Source organism: Melanerpes formicivorus, unplaced genomic scaffold, assembly GCF_026170545.1.
Source record: "Melanerpes formicivorus ecotype bairdi unplaced genomic scaffold, bMelFor1.0.p_v2 SCAF_36, whole genome shotgun sequence".
NCBI classification, from domain to species: Eukaryota; Metazoa; Chordata; class Aves; order Piciformes; family Picidae; genus Melanerpes; species Melanerpes formicivorus.
In genome coordinates this window covers 609456-626469 of record NW_027142388.1, presented here as the reverse complement: position 1 = coordinate 626469, position 17014 = coordinate 609456, and the positions used below count along the sequence as shown (strand labels likewise).

Below are 17014 nucleotides of genomic sequence, written 5' to 3'. Positions count from 1 at the left end.
AGAAGTACAGCTAATGGAGCATGTGTTTTAGGTAGCATTCAGCTAACTCTGGCAGACTCACTTGTCAGTAAAAGAGCTTGGATGTGGTGCTTGGGGATATGGTTTAGGGGTGAACTATGTAGAGTAAGGTTCTGGGTTGGACTTGGTGTCAGACTAAGGTTGGACTTGGAGCAGACCCTAATCTGTTCCAACTTGAATGATTCTGTTTGGTACAGAGCTACAGAAAGTCCTTGGAGCTGCTACTTTTCCCCAGGATCAATATTCCCAAGGAACCTACACAGGCCCTAATCAACCTAGGAGTTAATGAAGTCTCCTGCTGCCAGCAAATGGTATGGGGCATTCTTGCTTAGTGCTTTATGTAAATGGACTGAAGCAGCCAGCAACACATCTCCAGAGAGTCAGAGGATGCATGTGCTTACAATTGTTAACAATAAATCAAATTAAATACAACAGAGCAAGACTGGAAAAGGAAAGCAGTAACTGAGAAAGAAAAGAAAAGAAAAAACAAAACCAAAGTGTCAAATTCAGCACAGCTGTTAGTTCACAACACCAGAGCAATGCAATCCCTTTCCATCCAGGCAAAGAGGGATGGTCAGAGACAGGATTTCCAAGGGGAAAGGAATGAGAGCGCCTCAGACCTCACACACACATGCAACACGTGTACACACACAGCATGCAACAGCTACCACAAGCAAACACAACAACCCAGCACTGGCCAAAAGCACAAGGTGGATGCTACAAAGTGGAGTGAAGGGCTCCATGAGAGCTGGTGAAGCAACACAACCCTAACTACAACCAAAACCAAAACAAAACCAGGCAAACCAAAAATAAAAACCAAACAACCAAAACACCCAAATTAAAAAGGGAAATTACTAGGAAAAATAAAACAAACCCCAACTCCATCCTTCCAGGCACAATCACCCCATCACAGACCCTTGTGAATGCATCTCTGGAGCCTGTGAAAAGCCAGGGACATTATGGTGATCCACGTGTCCCATTCTTGGCCCTCTTCCTCTTGCCACACCGCCAAAGTGTGAAGATTTGGATTACTTCCCCTAGTTCAGGTGTCTGGCAAACCACTGAACACCAGCATGACAAACTGCTTCAGAGGCTTTCAGCTCTTTGTTTCATGATGGTTATGGCAGCTGTGGGGTTTGGCTGGTTGTATTTTTGGGTTGGGGGGGGGGGGGGAGGCTTGGGTTGAAATGTGTGTATAAATAAAATGACAGCAATTCCACTCTCTTAACGATTCCCACATGTGAAACCTGTGACAAAGGAGTCAGGAAAGGGGGTTCCAAAGACTGCATGTTTTGCACCAAGCCACACATTCATGAAGGAGTTGTTCTTGTTATTCTAAAACCAGAAGACCACCACCAAGTGTCCAAGTGCTTTTGAGAGAGATTGACGTTGAAGGCAAATCCTCCTCCACAAGGGAAGCTGGATCAAGAATTTTACTCCATAAAACCAGAAAGCAAGCAGAGGCTCTCCCTCCACTGCTGCAAGGCAAACCTCATTACTTGAGAAAAATGCAGTGGAATGTGACAACTGGAATCCTGAATCTGTCATTGTCTCTCATTTAAAGTCCAAAGACTCAGAATTCCATGAGCATGCAGGCTTTGGCAGGCATGTGTGCATCCTCTGCCACTGCCACTCCACCCAAGGCAGCTCTGATTTTCCAACAGCCAGGCTGCATTCTGAGCACCTGCACAGGGATCTGAGCTTCATGAATACTTAACTCCAGCTGGTTGCAGATGTTCTCTTGGTGCTGTAAGCTCCTGTGGAGCACTCTGGTTACTGAGGCATTACTTTACTTATCAGTTTTACGTGCCCACATGACCAGACACTCAGGCAGGGCAACACTGACCTGCAGAATGCCTTTATGACTTCAGAGAACTTCAAAACTCACATGGATCTAGGCTTAAACCTGGGATGCTTTTGACTTGTGTAGGAAGGAGGAACAGAGACTGCACAGAAAAGGAAAACCACAGCCACACCAACCCGAATTCCCAGTTTGAAAGCCCCTAGAGACCAAGTGTCAATGTCACAAGCAAAGGTTAGGCTGTTTGCTTGGAACAAAAGCTTCCCTGAACCAAATGAAGAAGTCTGCTAGAGAGAAGTGTACTAAATACAAAGCACAATCTACTCTTAAAAGAAACTTCTTCTCTAGATCATATTCACTCTCCCCATGGAAGCTGCAGTGTCATCTTGTAGACAGCCACAATCATAAAACTAAATGTTAAATACAGAAGTTGTTTTTTCACACCAGGACAAGAAAACCATTTAATGATTGGACTTCACAGTGCTGAGGGAATTTTAGCAGGCTCCCATTTCAATGGCATGAACACAGATGGAGTATAAAGCCTGCCCCTGGAATTTTCTCTTTGACACATAATGAGCAGTCCCTGAGCTTAGTGCACATGTCTGAGTAAAGCTAAAACACAAAACCTGCTGGCAGCCATCTCAGCACCTGAAGCTTTTCAAATGCACCATGCTGTTAAGCCACTGGCATCTGAAGTCACTGAAGGGGGCAAGAATTCAGTTGACACTAGAGATAAGCACAATATATCTGCTTAGGAGTTGAAAAGAGCACATCAAGTTAGTAAAAAGGAAAAAACAAAGTCTCCTCCCAGTCAGCCTATGACCCTGCAGCTCAACCTGCAAATGTGGTTAAGACATGAACAGAAGTTTTAATTCATGTTTCAGAAGGACAAAGAGCATTCTGCATTGCTGTCAGTGATGTACCAACTGTACTTACCACTGCTCAGCTTTCACATCCTGTGTTGACACAAAAAGGACCAAGGATGTGGGCCAGGTTAGAATTATGATGCTACAAGGCACTATTCCTGATACAAGTCTGGGAGATGTGTATTGAAGAACCAATGCTCAGCACAGCCCATGTGAAAAACCTTCCCAGGGTCTCACTGAAACTCCAAACTGACTTGTGCACTGAAGGGAAAATGGTGCATGCAGACATGGAATGTCTGGGTCTGTGAAAAAATCCCTGCCATCAGTCCTAGCCAACCCCATCTCACCTGTCTGCCTCAGTCTCTTCAGCTGCAGAGTGGTGACAGTAGTACTTACCCATACCTGTGAAATGCCTCAACAGGAAACACTACAGAGGTGAGCTACGAAAGACTATGCCATACTCTTGTGGAAAATGGGATGAGAGGTTCAGCTCAAACCATTCCAAATTTCACACCCCCCCCCTGTCTCCTTCATACCAGACACACATCAAGGCACAACCACTGGGGCTACAAGTGTATTGCAGGACAAAAACCCCAAACTGTGTTAGACACAAAGCTTCCACCCAGCACTCTTGGGTTTTGCACTTTTGTTTTTAATGTAACTCCACACTTTTGCCACATGCCATTTGCTCTTCACAATCCACACCCAGAACAAGAGCAAACTACAGCTACTGGCCATTTCACTCAGAAAGAATGAAAGGTGAAAGGAATGGATGAAAGGGGGAGTGCAGAAAGATTTCATTGTCTGTACTGTTCTTGATGGTCACTACATGGAGATGGAAGGTGAACCACGGGTGAGTAAAGGGAGCAGGCAAAGAGTCACAGTACAAAAATCAGTCTACACAAAGCAGTCACCTAAGGAAGTTGAAGGGAAGAGGAGGATACACTCCAAGTACCAACAGTCAGACTTGTAGCACAGCAGGTCACCTTACTGATGTGCATTCCTGTGTCAGCACAGGCAAGGATCTGACCTACTCAGGACAGGGCATGCACAGATAGGTTGTCAGTGAAATCCTGCCTCTGACTCCAGGCAAAGGAGAAACAGCATAAAAGCCCACATCCCCCTCACCAACAGGATGACTAAGGTCAGACTCCTCATCAGAAAGCTACCAGAGACCCACCTCCATGCTCACCTCCAGCATGCACTTGTCTAGAACTAATGACCTTGGCTCCTGGGCCCTTACCTGCCCTGAAGCTCCCATCTGAGCAGCTTGGGCCTGAGCTGCTTGCACTGCTGCTGCTGCCGCCTGCTGCTGCTGGACCAGCTGTGCTCTTACCTTGGGTAGGAAAGAAAAGGACAAAGTAAACAATCCTCTTTCAACTTTGTTGATTACAGTCACAAGAAAGGATGTGGAGGTGAGATCAGCCTTGCATGCATACTCCTCCAGGAGCTTTTGAGCTCGCTTTCTGAAAGCAAGTTCTGGTGTTGCTAACATTTAGAGCAGTCTTTCCACAGAGCATGCACCCACGACTCAACTTCTTGTAACTTCTTCCCTGTACCACCAGGTCTTCCCATGACAATAACAGATCCTTCAATTTTCTGGCAAACAGTTAACCACAGCCACACTGATTTCCCTCAAGCACACTGTGTTGAGCACCTCCCAATGAGCACCACTTCAAATGTTCGCACATTCACCGCAGCTGTCGGTGTGATACTGCTCCTGCCTTAGGAGGCCAGAGCACAAAGGGGATGCAGCAACTTGTCCATGTGGGGCCAGTAATTTCTCAAGTGTAGCCAACATTCCACTCCCCAGCAAAGCCCAAAGGAAAGCAGGTTTTGAGATGACATCTCAGCTTTTGCTCCACAAGACATATGGAGCCCAGAAAAAGCTGACAGTAACGCACTAGTTCAAAAAGCTGCACCGTTACCAGGCTGGCCCAGCAAGATGTTCAACAGAGTAAAACCTGACTTGGCCATACTCTCCTAAAAGCAGGAACTTTGACCAAAGATGGCAGCAGAAGCAAAGCCAGCATGCTAGAGAGCCACCATGGCCTTCAGTCACACACACACACACCAGGCAATTCAAAGCCCTTGCTCTTGTTCTCTGTTCTCATAATATGCTGGCTACAGATCTCTTCACAAGTTGTCTCTTTTCCTACTTCATGAGAAGCAAAAGTCAAAGATCTTTTCTTCTTTTATTTCTCTAGAGGATCATCATGAACCAACAATCACCTGGTCACTAGCCCTTACCTGCATTGCTTTTAATTGCTGTGGGGTGAGAGTAACAGGCATAACCTGGCCAGGAATTTGTCCTGAGATTGCCTGTGGCTGAGACACCATGGGCTGGGGTTGAGGCTGGGATTGCGGTGGAAGCTGAGACTGTTGTGCCTGAGCAACCTGTTGCTGCTGCTGCTGTTGCTGCTGCTGCATCTGTTGCATCTGCTGTTGCATTACTTGTTGAGGTGGCTGCTGCTGTATCTGCTGTGGTATTTGTTGCTGCTGTTGCTGCTGCTGTTGTGCCTGCTGCTGCTGTGCCTGCATAGCCTGTGCTGCCTGCAGCTGCTGCATTTGGGCAATTCGCTGTAGTTGCTGCTGCTGCTGTTGCTGCTGCATCTGAAAAGCAGGAAAAGCCAGGATGCTAAAGCTTCCAGCAGTGCAATAGCAGCCTGATTTTTAATAGCATAAACCAAGAGCAAACAGAAACCTGCTACATCAGGCTGAGGTTTTAAGTCCAAAGGGAAAGCCTGACCTTTTTATCTACTCCCAGTACACAGCCCATGGTTTCAATACTACCAGCTTGTCTCACTACTAAAACACTTTTCCAAAGCAAAGGGGAACCCACCACAGCTTCTCCTGTACAAATGGGCTCAGATGCACATCTTCAGCCTGCATCAGCATCACTATTTACCAGAAGCTGCACAAGAGCATGAGAGCTGAAGTTTCCTCTTCTGCTTTTGTGCCTAAGGATAATATATATGATGTGTGTATGCATGTTTCCATGTATGTATGGTCTTAAGTGGCAACATGGAATTCACACCAGGACAAAACAAGCACTATTTTGAGAGTAATACAAGGGGGTTTACTTCTTTCCCATATCCCTGTTCTTGGTGCACTGAAAAAACTACCTTGATGTTTATTAGAAAGAAAGAGGCAATGGTTTCAGTTCTCTATTGCAGTGACAGAAGAAAGCAATCAAATGACTATGAAGCCTTTCCTCTGGGATGCATTAGTAATGTTCCCAATGAAGTTGCCAGTCTGAAGTCCTACCCTTAAGTAGAAACACATTAATTAACAACAGGCACAATTGATATTCAGTAATCCCATGCAAGGCAAGCCTCACTTGACAAGTGACAGAGCACAGATCACCTCAACAGCCACTGGAACTGTTTGTCATCACCTGCTGCTGGTTTTGCTGCTGCATCTGCAGTTTCAGCATGTGCTGCTGCTGTTGGACGGCTTGCAGCTGCTGTTGTTGCTGTTGCTGCTGCTGGGCTGCCACAGCTGCTGCTGCCTGCTGCTGCTGCACCTGAAACTGCTGTTGCATGGCTGACTGCTGGGCCTGGAACTGCTGCTGCTGCAAAGCCACCTGTTGCTGCTGGAACTGTTGCTGCTGCTGCTGTTGCTGCTGAGCTATTTGCTGAAGCTGAAGTTGGGCTAAAAAGAAAGTAGACTGTACTTAAAACATGGGACCCAAACAGGGCAAGAGTGTTACCCAGGACAGCTCATGGTAATTGAAGATAATCCCAGAAGTACATCAATGAACTTCTGCTTCTTCAAATGGATGAGGTACATTAACAGTAGAATTAGTCACAGAACCCTAGAACGGTTTGGGTTGGAAGAAGTTCTTCCCCGTGAGGGTGGTGAGACACAAACAGGTTGCCCAGGGAGGTGGTAGAAGCCTCACCCTGGCCAGGCTGGATGTGGCTATAAGCAACCTGAGGCAGTGTGAGGTGTCCCTGCCCATGGCAGGGGGGTTGGAACTGGATGATCCTTGAGGTCCCTTCCAACCCTAACAATTTCATGATTACCTACTTTCACACACACCCCCACCTGCCAACTGACCACACTGCTTGAAGCCCCATCCAACCTGGCCTTGACCACTTGCAGGGACAGGGCACCCACAACTTCTCTGGGCACCCTGTTGCAGTGCCTCACACCCTCACAGTGAAGAATTTCGTCCTTGTATCTAATCTAAATCTGCCCTTTTGCAGTTTAAAACTGTTACCCCTTGCCCTCAGAAAAAGTCCCTCTCCTCTAAGGACATTTCCTACTCCCAACCTCTAATCATCACTGCTCAAGTCAGCAGCCTGGGTAAAAAATGTAAAAACAGGCAGGAGGAAATATGCACAGAGATCACTAGCAGGAACACTGTGCCCACAGAAAACATAGCTGAGCCCTGCAACAACAAAGCTCTTGCAAGACCAAAGAAGCATTTGCCCATGCAACAGCTGGACTGTCCCTCACTGTACCAAGGACAGCATTTATTCCATCAGTAGCAGTAGTTGAAATCAATTCTTCCTGCAGCTCACTTGGTTGATTGAGCCAGAAGTATGAAAGCTCTTTCACACCCTTTCCTTCTGGGAAGGAGCTGTGCTCTGAGAAGCTGATCTAACAATTTCCGTGGTTGAAGCAAACTGCACACTTACTTGGCTGAGCAGCTGTAGAGACCCCAGGCATGCCATGAGGGGCCATTCCAGAGGTTCCAGAAGGCTGCTGCTGCCCTGGCAGGCTCATCTGTTGTCCCATTGGGCCAAGGCCACTCATCCCAGTCATTGGTGCTCCTTGAGCTCGAGAAGCCATGCCCATTCCAGGTGCCCCTGCTGGGGGACCCCCAGTTAGATTCTGCAGGGCATTCATCGGATCTACAAAGAAAACAGCAACCAATATGCAGCCATGCAACTGCCTCTCCAAAACACTCTCTTCTCCATCATCCACTCTCTGATATGTTGGCTGCAGACCATGACTAGATCCAATACCAGGAGAATCTAACATTCACTGCCCTGCCTGAGAGCCAAGAGGCTTTGGCACATCTTTGCCTCTCTCTAACTATTGAAGATTGAAGTGCTTCAGACATGCAAAGTTCCAAATAGATTCTAAATACAGTAAAGGAACTTATTAGCCATCTCTGAATTTATATGCAAGTCAAAACAAACTGCCTACAAAAGTCCATGAGGACATCCAGCCTCTCAACACCCAAGAAGAGTCCCACTGTGGACCCAAGAAGCCTCTTCCCCCTGAGGTCAACACAGAGCAGTAGTGCTCAGCCCAGAGGAAGCACTCAGCTATACAGTTCTCTGCACCACACCACAGTTATGCAGTGGATAAACCCAGTGCCTTTCAAGACAAGTGCCATCATCTGAATCCTGGGTACACAAAAAGGAAGTAGCAGTTCAGGGGGACGAGGCACAACACAGGCTGCAGAAGCTGTGTTAAGCAAGTACAGAATGCAACACCCCCTCTCCCTTCAGAATGCTCATAAAACCATTTCCAGATGACCAGGCTGGATGTTAATCAGTGGCAGAGACTGCAGATGCAGCCTGCAGAGAGACAAAAAAAAGAGAGTCACTCTTTGTTCCTAACAGAACTGCTGCATGAGTTAGCAGAGGCAGAAGAGAAGATCAGATCTAACCTCAGCCAAACAGCAGAGTGCCTATGCTGTGCACACAGCCTCTGCCCCTGGTGCAGCACACTGAAGAACCCAAAGCTGGTACCAGGGCTGCTCAGGGGATCTTTTTCAACCATTCTTGCTCTTTCAAGACTCTTAGTGCTGTGAGCTAACACAAGGACAGGAAGGGAAACAAACAAGTCTCCAGTGTTAAATTCCAAACACCGTCCAAGCCAGTCACCCTCCTCACTGAACAACTCCAAGACTATCACAGCATCTTTCTCTTCCTCCAGCAGCCAGGGAATCCACAGGCTTCTCATTCTTAGTACACCACAGCCCTGACTGCTAAGCTGTTTGATTTATAAATGGGGAGGAGGGAGGAAGAAAAAACAACCAAACAAGGGGGAGGGGAATAAATAAAATGAGCTCTTACCACTGACTGAGGCTTGAGACTTCTTGTTGTCTGCAAAGGAAGAAGAATGAATTGTCTTTGTTAAGCTTGTCACACGTAAATTTGGCCCTTCTGATACACAGGAAATACCTTCACAGAATGATTTCAAAAACCCCCAGCTGTCCACTGTAGTTCTAAGCAAATACACCAACCTAAGCCAGAGTTTGGTAACCAGAATCATAGTATCAGTCAGGGTTGGAAGGGACCACAAGGATCATCTAGTTCCAACCCCCCTGCCATGGGCAGGGACACCCCACACTACATCAGGCTGGCCAGAGCCTCATCCAGCCTGGGCTTAAACACCTCCAGGGATGGGGCCTCAACCACCTCCCTGGACAACCCATTCCAGGGCTTCACTACTCTCATGGTGAAGAACCTCCTCCTCACATCCAGCCTGAATCTCCCCACCTCCAGCTTCATTCCATTCCCCCTAGTCCTATCACTACCTGAGATCCTGAGCAGTCCTTCCCCAGCCTTCCTGTAGGCCCCCTTCAGATACTGGAAGGCCACAATGAGGTCACCTCAGAGCCTTCTCTTCTCCAGACTGAACAGCCCCAACTCCTTCAGTCTGTCCTCACAGGAGAGGTGCTCCAGCCCTCTGCTCATCCTCATAGCCCTTCTCTGGACACCTTCCAGCACCTCCAGATCCCTCTTGTAAAGCTACATAATGCAATGCTACAGAAGCAATGGAAATGAATGCTACATAAGCAACGGAAAGAAAGGCAAGAGAGACAGGAAGAAATTAGGGAGGTGGGAAAAGCTGAAAAGGTGAAATAACTGCTGAAAGATTTTTTTTTTTCCAGTTAGTGGTGGATATGCAAAATAAGCCAGAGTTTAGAACTGAAGCACAGCATGATGGGGTGACCAGTCTCAGTAGTGAGGATTAAAAACCCCAACCCAGCCCCAAACACCAATTACTTACGAATGTCCCGGAAATGGATGATAAGCCTGGCCACAAGGGAAAGGTACTCCTCCTGGAGGTGAGAAGGGGGCATTTTAGCAGAGGAAATAAAAACACTGCAGCCACCACTTTGATTCTTCAGTATTCTTCCTTGACAGTACAGATTTTTACTTCACTGCACCTGGGAACTGTTCAAGAGTCCGTTCATTAACTGAGAATGTTTTTACTAACTGGGCAGTGTGGTTGAGGGGTTCAGAAGGTTAAGAAAGCCAAAATGCACTTAAAATAAGCTCAGTGATAGGCAGGCTAACAGGATCACTACATGTGATCACAGGATGTTAAGGGTTGGAAGGGACCTCAGGAGATCTTTAAATCCACCCCCCTGCCAGAGTAGGACCACAGAATCTAGCACAGGTTGCTCACCCGGGCAGAGGAGAGGGGGAGGAGAACCTCCCTGGATCTGCTGGACAGATTATTCTTAATGTCCCCCAGGATCCCATTGGCCTTCTTGGCCACAAGGACACATTGCTGTCCCATGCAGAACTTGTTATCCACCAGGACTCCCAGGTCCTTCTCCACAGGGCTGCTCTCTAGCAGATCCCCTCCCAACCTGTACTGCTGCAGTTTATTCTTCCTTCCCAAGTGCAGGACACTGCACTTACCCTGTTGAACCTCATTAGGTCCCTCTTTGGCCAAGCTCTCAGTCTGTGATCACAACTATAAACCAATGTATCATTTTTTCACTTCCTATCTACTCTGAATCCTTTTGACATGACAGTAACTTCTGGAAGCAGAGAGAGATGCTTTACCCTTGTTTTGGCCTTCATAAACACATGACTCTCCATATCTTTGCTGGACTTATTATGGGCAACACCAGCCTTCCTCATGGCCTCATCACTGAAAAATAAGGGGAGGGAGGGAGGGAAAGACCAGGTATTAATTGAAGACATTAGAAAATACTTTCTGAGCTAAGAGGGTCTGCAAAACAGCTTTTTACCTCCTGTTGGTAGGTTGGAACAAAACCAAACCAACCACCCAAAATCCCCACATGCATTACTTTAAGGTTGCCACCCTTTAAAACTTCTTCAGAGAGCAGAGAACAATGTCCACTGGTTTCTAAAAGACAACACAAATTGTCTTGGTAGAAACTCAAGAACTGCTAAGCAAAGCATTACTTTATCACCTGATTATAGCAACAAAATACTGGGATCAGTTCAGCTGAGGAAACCTGAACGACAGGGTTCATGTAATCCATGTTTGGTGAACAATGGGCTTGAGCCTGCCCAGCATCAGGCATTTCCAAAAGAATTCTCTAAACACAAAGTGGAAGAACTGGGGGGGGGGAAAAAGCAACCAACAAAAGAAACAAACACCACACCCCCCCCAAGAAATCAAAAATAATTGTCCTAAGGCAGACAGACATTTGATCAATAAGTGAGAATATCAAGGAGGGGCAAGGGGCAGAGCAGAGAGGGGCAGGGAGGGGGTGGGAGACAATCCACATGAAAGGAGCAGGTGAAGCAAGAAGATGAAAAGGCTCTGTTGATGGAAAAATTGAGGGGAAGAAAGGGAACAGGTTTGGTAAGAAAAAGCTTTCAATTCCCTTACTCTTCTTTCCCATTTACCAGCTAGAATCATGAGGAATTGCTGCCCTTTCTGCATGGCACCTTTAGTAACCTGGATCTAGATCTGCCCTCTGGATGGGGTGTTAAACATACAAGAAAAAATAAATAACAAACAAACAACAACAAAAAAAGCCCAGAGAAACCACCCACTGCTAAGGACAGGGGTGGAGCAGAAGGGGCATTCTCAGTAAGCCAGAAAACAGCAAGCAGTTCAGCAGTGACACATGCAACAAAATAAAGCCCCCTAAAGCAAGGAGTTTGGTCAGGTCCCATACAAATCCTTTGGGCATTCTCATTCTTGGGAGCATTTCACCTCCCTGCAAAACCTGTTCTGTTTTAACACAGCCCAGCAGCTGCAGTCTACATTCCACAAACAAGTTACCAAGAAATACTTTTACCTTGCAATTAACATCTCAGCAACTCAGTGCTCAGTAACTGCTGTCGCATGAGCAGCTGCCCTAAACATTTCCATTAGCCTGAAACAGCGCCGCTGCTTTCTTCCCCCTCCCCCGAATCTCTACCACCTCCCATGCAGCAGGAATGCTGCTTGAATGAGCAGGAAGCTGGATCAGCTTCCTGAACTAATTCAACAACACAGCCACACAAGTGAGGAGAGCAGATGCTACAGCCTTAAAATATAGGAGCTTAGGCTGCCACAACTCACCGTCTTACCTTGCCAACTAGCAGCCTAGAAGCAAAGCACATAACAGCAGAACAGTTACATGCTCTAAGGCTCTCCCATGTTAACTTGTTCCTGTGGTCTGGCAGACACTGGAAAATGCTGTTTATACACAAGAGTAACTGAAACTGAAGTGGAATCCAAACATAATGCAGAACAGCTACTCCTCCACGTACAAACAAGCCTTAAAGCGAGCTGCTCACGAAGGAGCTCTGCTGCAGGGGAAGAAGCTATATTCAATTCTTTATTGGCACCTCCCTTTTTGAATGCTTCCCCTTTCAGAAAGGTTGCCTCTAAATCCACACTGCCCCACACCAACAACGAAGCAGGCAGGATGAGAACAAAAAGGGGCCAGTAAAGGAGGCAACAAATAGGTAGCACGAAGTGGCTGCGCTAAAGTGATCAATATGGCATCTGGGGGGAAGGAACTGGAGGAGAAAGTCCACAGCAAAGAAGTTACCTATTTTTATATATCCATCCACCATTTCCTTTTGATGTTCCAGAACCCCAAAGACATTTTGCAATGACTCCATCTGTATTAGCAATAATGCCACTCCCAGCACTCTATGTCCTATCAGTTAGCATTCCAATAAAGGTTTGGACTAGGAGGAGGGGGGAAAAATCCTCAACTTGTTCTTTGTTTACATCTTCATCTGCAAACAACAAGAATAGAATACAATAGACCAGACCAGACCAGGTTGGAAGAGACCTTCAAGATCATCGCGTCCAACCTATCATCCAACACCACCTAATCAACTAACCCATGGCACCAAGCACCCTGTCAAGTCTCCTCCTGAACACCTCCAGTGATGGCAACTCCACCACCTCCCTGGGCAGCCCATTCCAATGGGCAATCACTCTCTCTGTGTAAAACTTCCTCCTGACCTCCAGCCTGAACCTCCCCTGGTGCAGCCTGAGACTGTGTCCTCTTGTTCTGGTGCTGGCTGTCTGGGAGAAGAGACCAACCTCTGCCTGCCTACAACCTCCCTTCAGGTAGTTGTAGACAGCAATAAGGTCTCCTCTGAGCCTCCTCTTCTCCAGGCTAAGCAACCCCAGCTCCCTCAGTCTTTCCTCACAGGGCTGTGTTCCAAGCCCCTCACCAACTTCGTTGCCCTTCTCTGGACTCATTCCAGCAAGTCAACCTCCTTCCTAAACTGAGGGGCCCAGAACTGGACACAGGACTCAAGGTGTGGCCTAACCAGTGCAGTGTACAGGGGCAGAATGACCTCCCTGCTCCTGCTGGCCGCACTGTTCCTGATGCAGGCCAGGATGCCATTGGCCCTCCTGGTTGCCTGGGCACACTGCAGGCTCATGTTCAGCCTACCATCAACCAGCACCCCCAGGTCCCTCTCTGCCTGGCTGGTCTCCATCCACTCTGACCCCAGCCTGTAGCTCTGCATGGTGTTGTTGTGGCCAATGTGCAGAACCTGGCACTTGGATGTGTTCAATCTCCTGCCCTTGGACTCTGCCCATCTGCCCAGGTCCCTCTGCAGAGCCTCTCTACCCTCCAGCAGATCAACTCCTGCCCCCAGCTTGGTCTCATCTGCAAATTTACTGATGATGGACTCAATGCCCTATTTACATTAAAAGATTGGGAAAGTCACCTAACAAAAAACTCAATAGTGAGAGCTTTACCATGGAGTTAAGGACACTAAATAATGAATCACATCCTTGCAGGACACCAAATTCAGCAAAACTCTGAGAACTAGATGGTGGCAGCCAAGGCAACTTTCATCTGCCTCAGAACTGCTTGCCAAATGCATCACAAGGAGCAAAGGAAAACTTTGTCTTTTTCAGTTCATGCAGAACACTCAAAGTTAGGGTTTGACAAAATGGAAGCATTTAACAACAATGCCACTTTCAGGAATTCCCCCTCCATGCCCAAAAAGCTTGTTTACAACCCAGCAACCTGCAACCTCTCACTCAGGCCAGCTGGTCCAGCTGAAAAATCTTGAACACCACATTCTCTTTTAAAACTCTACTAATTCCCCTGTCCAGGTCAGAGCAGGACTGCATGAATCAGTTGTTCCAGTGAAAGAAAAGGAGTTCCTGGGCCAGCATCATTTTACTCATATAACATCACCAAATGCTGCCACAGGAAATAGGTTCATAGAAGGGTTTGGGTTGGAAGGGACTGGGTGCAGTCTGAGGCCATTTCTCCTCATCCTGTTACTTGATCACTGGGAGAAGGTGGTGATCACCACTTGCCTGCAACCTCCCCTCAGGGAGCTGTAGAGAGCAATGAAGTCTGCCCTCAGCCTCCTCTTCTGCAGGCTGAGCACCCCCAGCTCCCTCAGCTCCTTCTCATGGGACTTGTGTTCAAGACCCATTAAGATCCCTGGCAAAGAAGGAAAGCTGTGAGCTGATCACAAACCCAAGTGAGCAGCACCAGGCAGCAGTGAGAGCCCAGTGTGCTGCCCACTGCCCCCCAGCATGGGCAATGGCTGGAAGCCTCTTGGCTCTGTGGCTTCATTTTAAGAGCAGTCAGACGCTCCTCAGCTCCCCTCAAAGGAGTGAAAGAAAATCCTCCACAGCAGATTGGAAAGAGTTGGGGAATCCAAATAGGAGAACTGCTCACAGCTGCATGCATTTAGTTCCAAACCCCTGCCATGCCCAGGTTGCTCAAGGCCTCATCCAGCCTGGCCTTGAACACCTCCAGGGAGAGGGCATCCACAACCTCCCTGGGCAACCTGTTGCATTGTCTCCCCATCCTCCCTGGAAAGAATTTCTTCCTCATCTCCAGTGTCAATCTGCCTTCCTCAAGCTTCAAACCATTTCCTCTCATCCTGCCACTAGGAGCCCCGGTTCAAAAAAAAGCTTTCTGGCTTGAAACAACAACATGGGGTTAAAAAAAAACCAAGTTGAAAAAGTGTGCTGGCAAGCCCTTAGCCACATCTACCCACATGAAGAGGCTTAAAAACCTCCAACTAAATGCTAACAGCTACATTAAACTTCCATCTCCTGATCTTGTGTACATGCCACACATCTCTGTTAACTACAGACCAGACTTCATCAATCAGCAGCAGTCATTTTCTTTCTCTCTTGCTGCATGCTTCCATTGAAATGTATATTCAGCACATTTTTATCTGCTTGCTCCTATTTATTTCCTCAAAGTTACACAGCAGTGGAGGATATTTTGGTTGCTTGTTTTGAGGGAGGCAAAAAGAAAAGCATAAGGGATTAATCTAACAAGAAAACAGAGAAAGCAAAACATCAGTTCTGAGCACCAAGAAGGTTTGCATGGCTCTGACAACCACTCACTGGTGTATTCCTTTAATGAGCACCATGGCACTTTTAATCCTGAAGCAGTACCTTAAGTAAAGCCCACAGCTAGTGTGGTAGTTTAACCCACCAGCAGTAACAAAAACTCAGCTCAACTCAGTTGGGGAAAGCAAACTGCAGCTAACTTTAAAGGCAGAGCCTGAAACTGCCACAGCTAGGCAATAAACCCACAGGCAGTCACACAGCAACTGTTTACATATCATTAAAAAAAAGACTGGTTTAAGAGATTGATCTTTATAAGCAAGGAGGTAAGAATAGAATAGAATAGACCAGGTTGGAAGAGACCTTCAAGATCATCGAGTCCAACACTACCTAATCAACTAACCCATGGCACCAAGCACCCTGTCAAGTCTCCTCCTGAACACCTCCAGTGATGGCGACTCCACCACCTCCTTGTGCAGCCCATTCCAATGGGCAATCACTCTCTCTGTGTAAAACTTCCTCCTGACCTCCAGCCTGAACCTCCCCTGGCACAGCCTGAGACTGTGTCCTCTTGTTCTGGTGCTGGCTGCCTGGGAGAAGAGACCAACCTCTGCCTGTTTACAACCCCCCTTCAGGTAGTTGTAGAGAGCAATGAGGTCATCCCTGAGTCTCCTCCTCTCCAGGCTAAGCAACCCCAGCTCCCTCAGCCTCTCCTCACAGGGCTGTGTTCCAAGCCCCTCACCAACTTCGTTGCCCTTCTCTGGACTCGTTCCAGCAAGTCAACCTCCTTCCTAAACTGCGGGGCCCAGAACACAGGACTCGAGGTGTGGCCTAACCAGTGCTGAGTCCAGGGGCAGAATGACCTCCCTGCTCCTGCTGGCCACACTGTTCCTGATGCAGGCCAGGATACCATTGGCCCTCCTGGCCACCTGGGCACACTGCAGGCTCATGTTCAGCCTACCATCAACCAGCACCCCCAGGTCCCTCTCTGCCTGGCTGCTCTCCAGCCACTCTGACCCCAGCCTGTAGCACTGCTACATGTAAGACCATGCTTTCCAAGCATACAAAAACAGGGATTGCCACATGACTTTAGAAGCACTGAACAGGGCTCTCACTTCCTTTTGCAGGGGAAAAGAGCCTTCCACAAATCAGCAAGAGCAGGCAGGAGAGCAGGGAAATTCCAGTAAAGCGATTCTTTCGCAAAGAACAACTGGAAAAAGCAACAGAGTGAACTTTAAACCAGCAGGTTTATTGAATTCCTGTCCTAAACACTCAGACCCACGGTAAGCACAGCGGCTTTCATAGGACAAAAAGATGGCAAAGTTGGTCCTAAAGAAGATGCTGTCAAGCGGGACAGGAAGGCGGTATTCCTAGGGCAGAGGAAATTGGAAGGGGAGGAGGATGGGAGAAATGAAGCCCCAGAGCAGGCCCGGCTACCATCGATACTAGTAACGAGACCCCTCACAAGGGGGCGGCAGAAAGGCCCGGAGGAAACACCAGGGACCACAGACGAACCCAGACAAGGAGGGGGGACCGGAAGGGACACGCTGAAGAGCGGAGACGGGTGGGACACAGCCACCTGGGCATGGGCGGCCCCCGGGGCCGCGGCAGCGGCCCAAGCCCCTCTGGCAGAGACCGAGACCCGCTCTGCGGCCTACTCCGCGCCGAGGCCGCAGCCCGCACTCACATCTGGCTGACGAGCTTCTGCCGGAAGCTGGTGCTGCGCCAGTCGGTCTCAGCCCCGGTCACGTCCATCCCTGCCGCCGCGAGCGCCGAGCGCCACTACCGCCCGCCGCCGCCGTGGCCCCACCGGAAGGGCTTCGCTGCCGCTTCCGGCGCGCTCGAGGCTGGAGGGAAATGGAGT

The 17014-nt window shown here is 48.2% G+C and overlaps 1 protein-coding gene across 3 annotated transcripts in view; it reads right to left on the bottom strand.

Annotated features, from left to right (window-relative positions):
* Positions 1–16979, bottom strand: part of MED15 (mediator complex subunit 15) — a 34849-nt gene extending 17870 nt beyond the window's left edge. For all 3 annotated transcript variants that reach the window (XM_068157152.1, XM_068157153.1, XM_068157154.1), the window contains exons 1-8: positions 16838–16979; positions 10452–10539; positions 9664–9715; positions 8724–8753; positions 7332–7547; positions 6083–6339; positions 4936–5298; positions 3929–4021 (exon numbers count right to left, since the gene is read on the bottom strand). In XM_068157152.1, coding sequence (XP_068013253.1) covers positions 3929–4021; positions 4936–5298; positions 6083–6339; positions 7332–7547; positions 8724–8753; positions 9664–9715; positions 10452–10539; positions 16838–16905 — 1167 coding nt within the window. In that variant the 5' untranslated portion in view covers positions 16906–16979. The remainder of the gene's footprint in view (positions 1–3928; positions 4022–4935; positions 5299–6082; positions 6340–7331; positions 7548–8723; positions 8754–9663; positions 9716–10451; positions 10540–16837) is intronic.
* Positions 16980–17014: the final 35 nt, after the last annotated feature.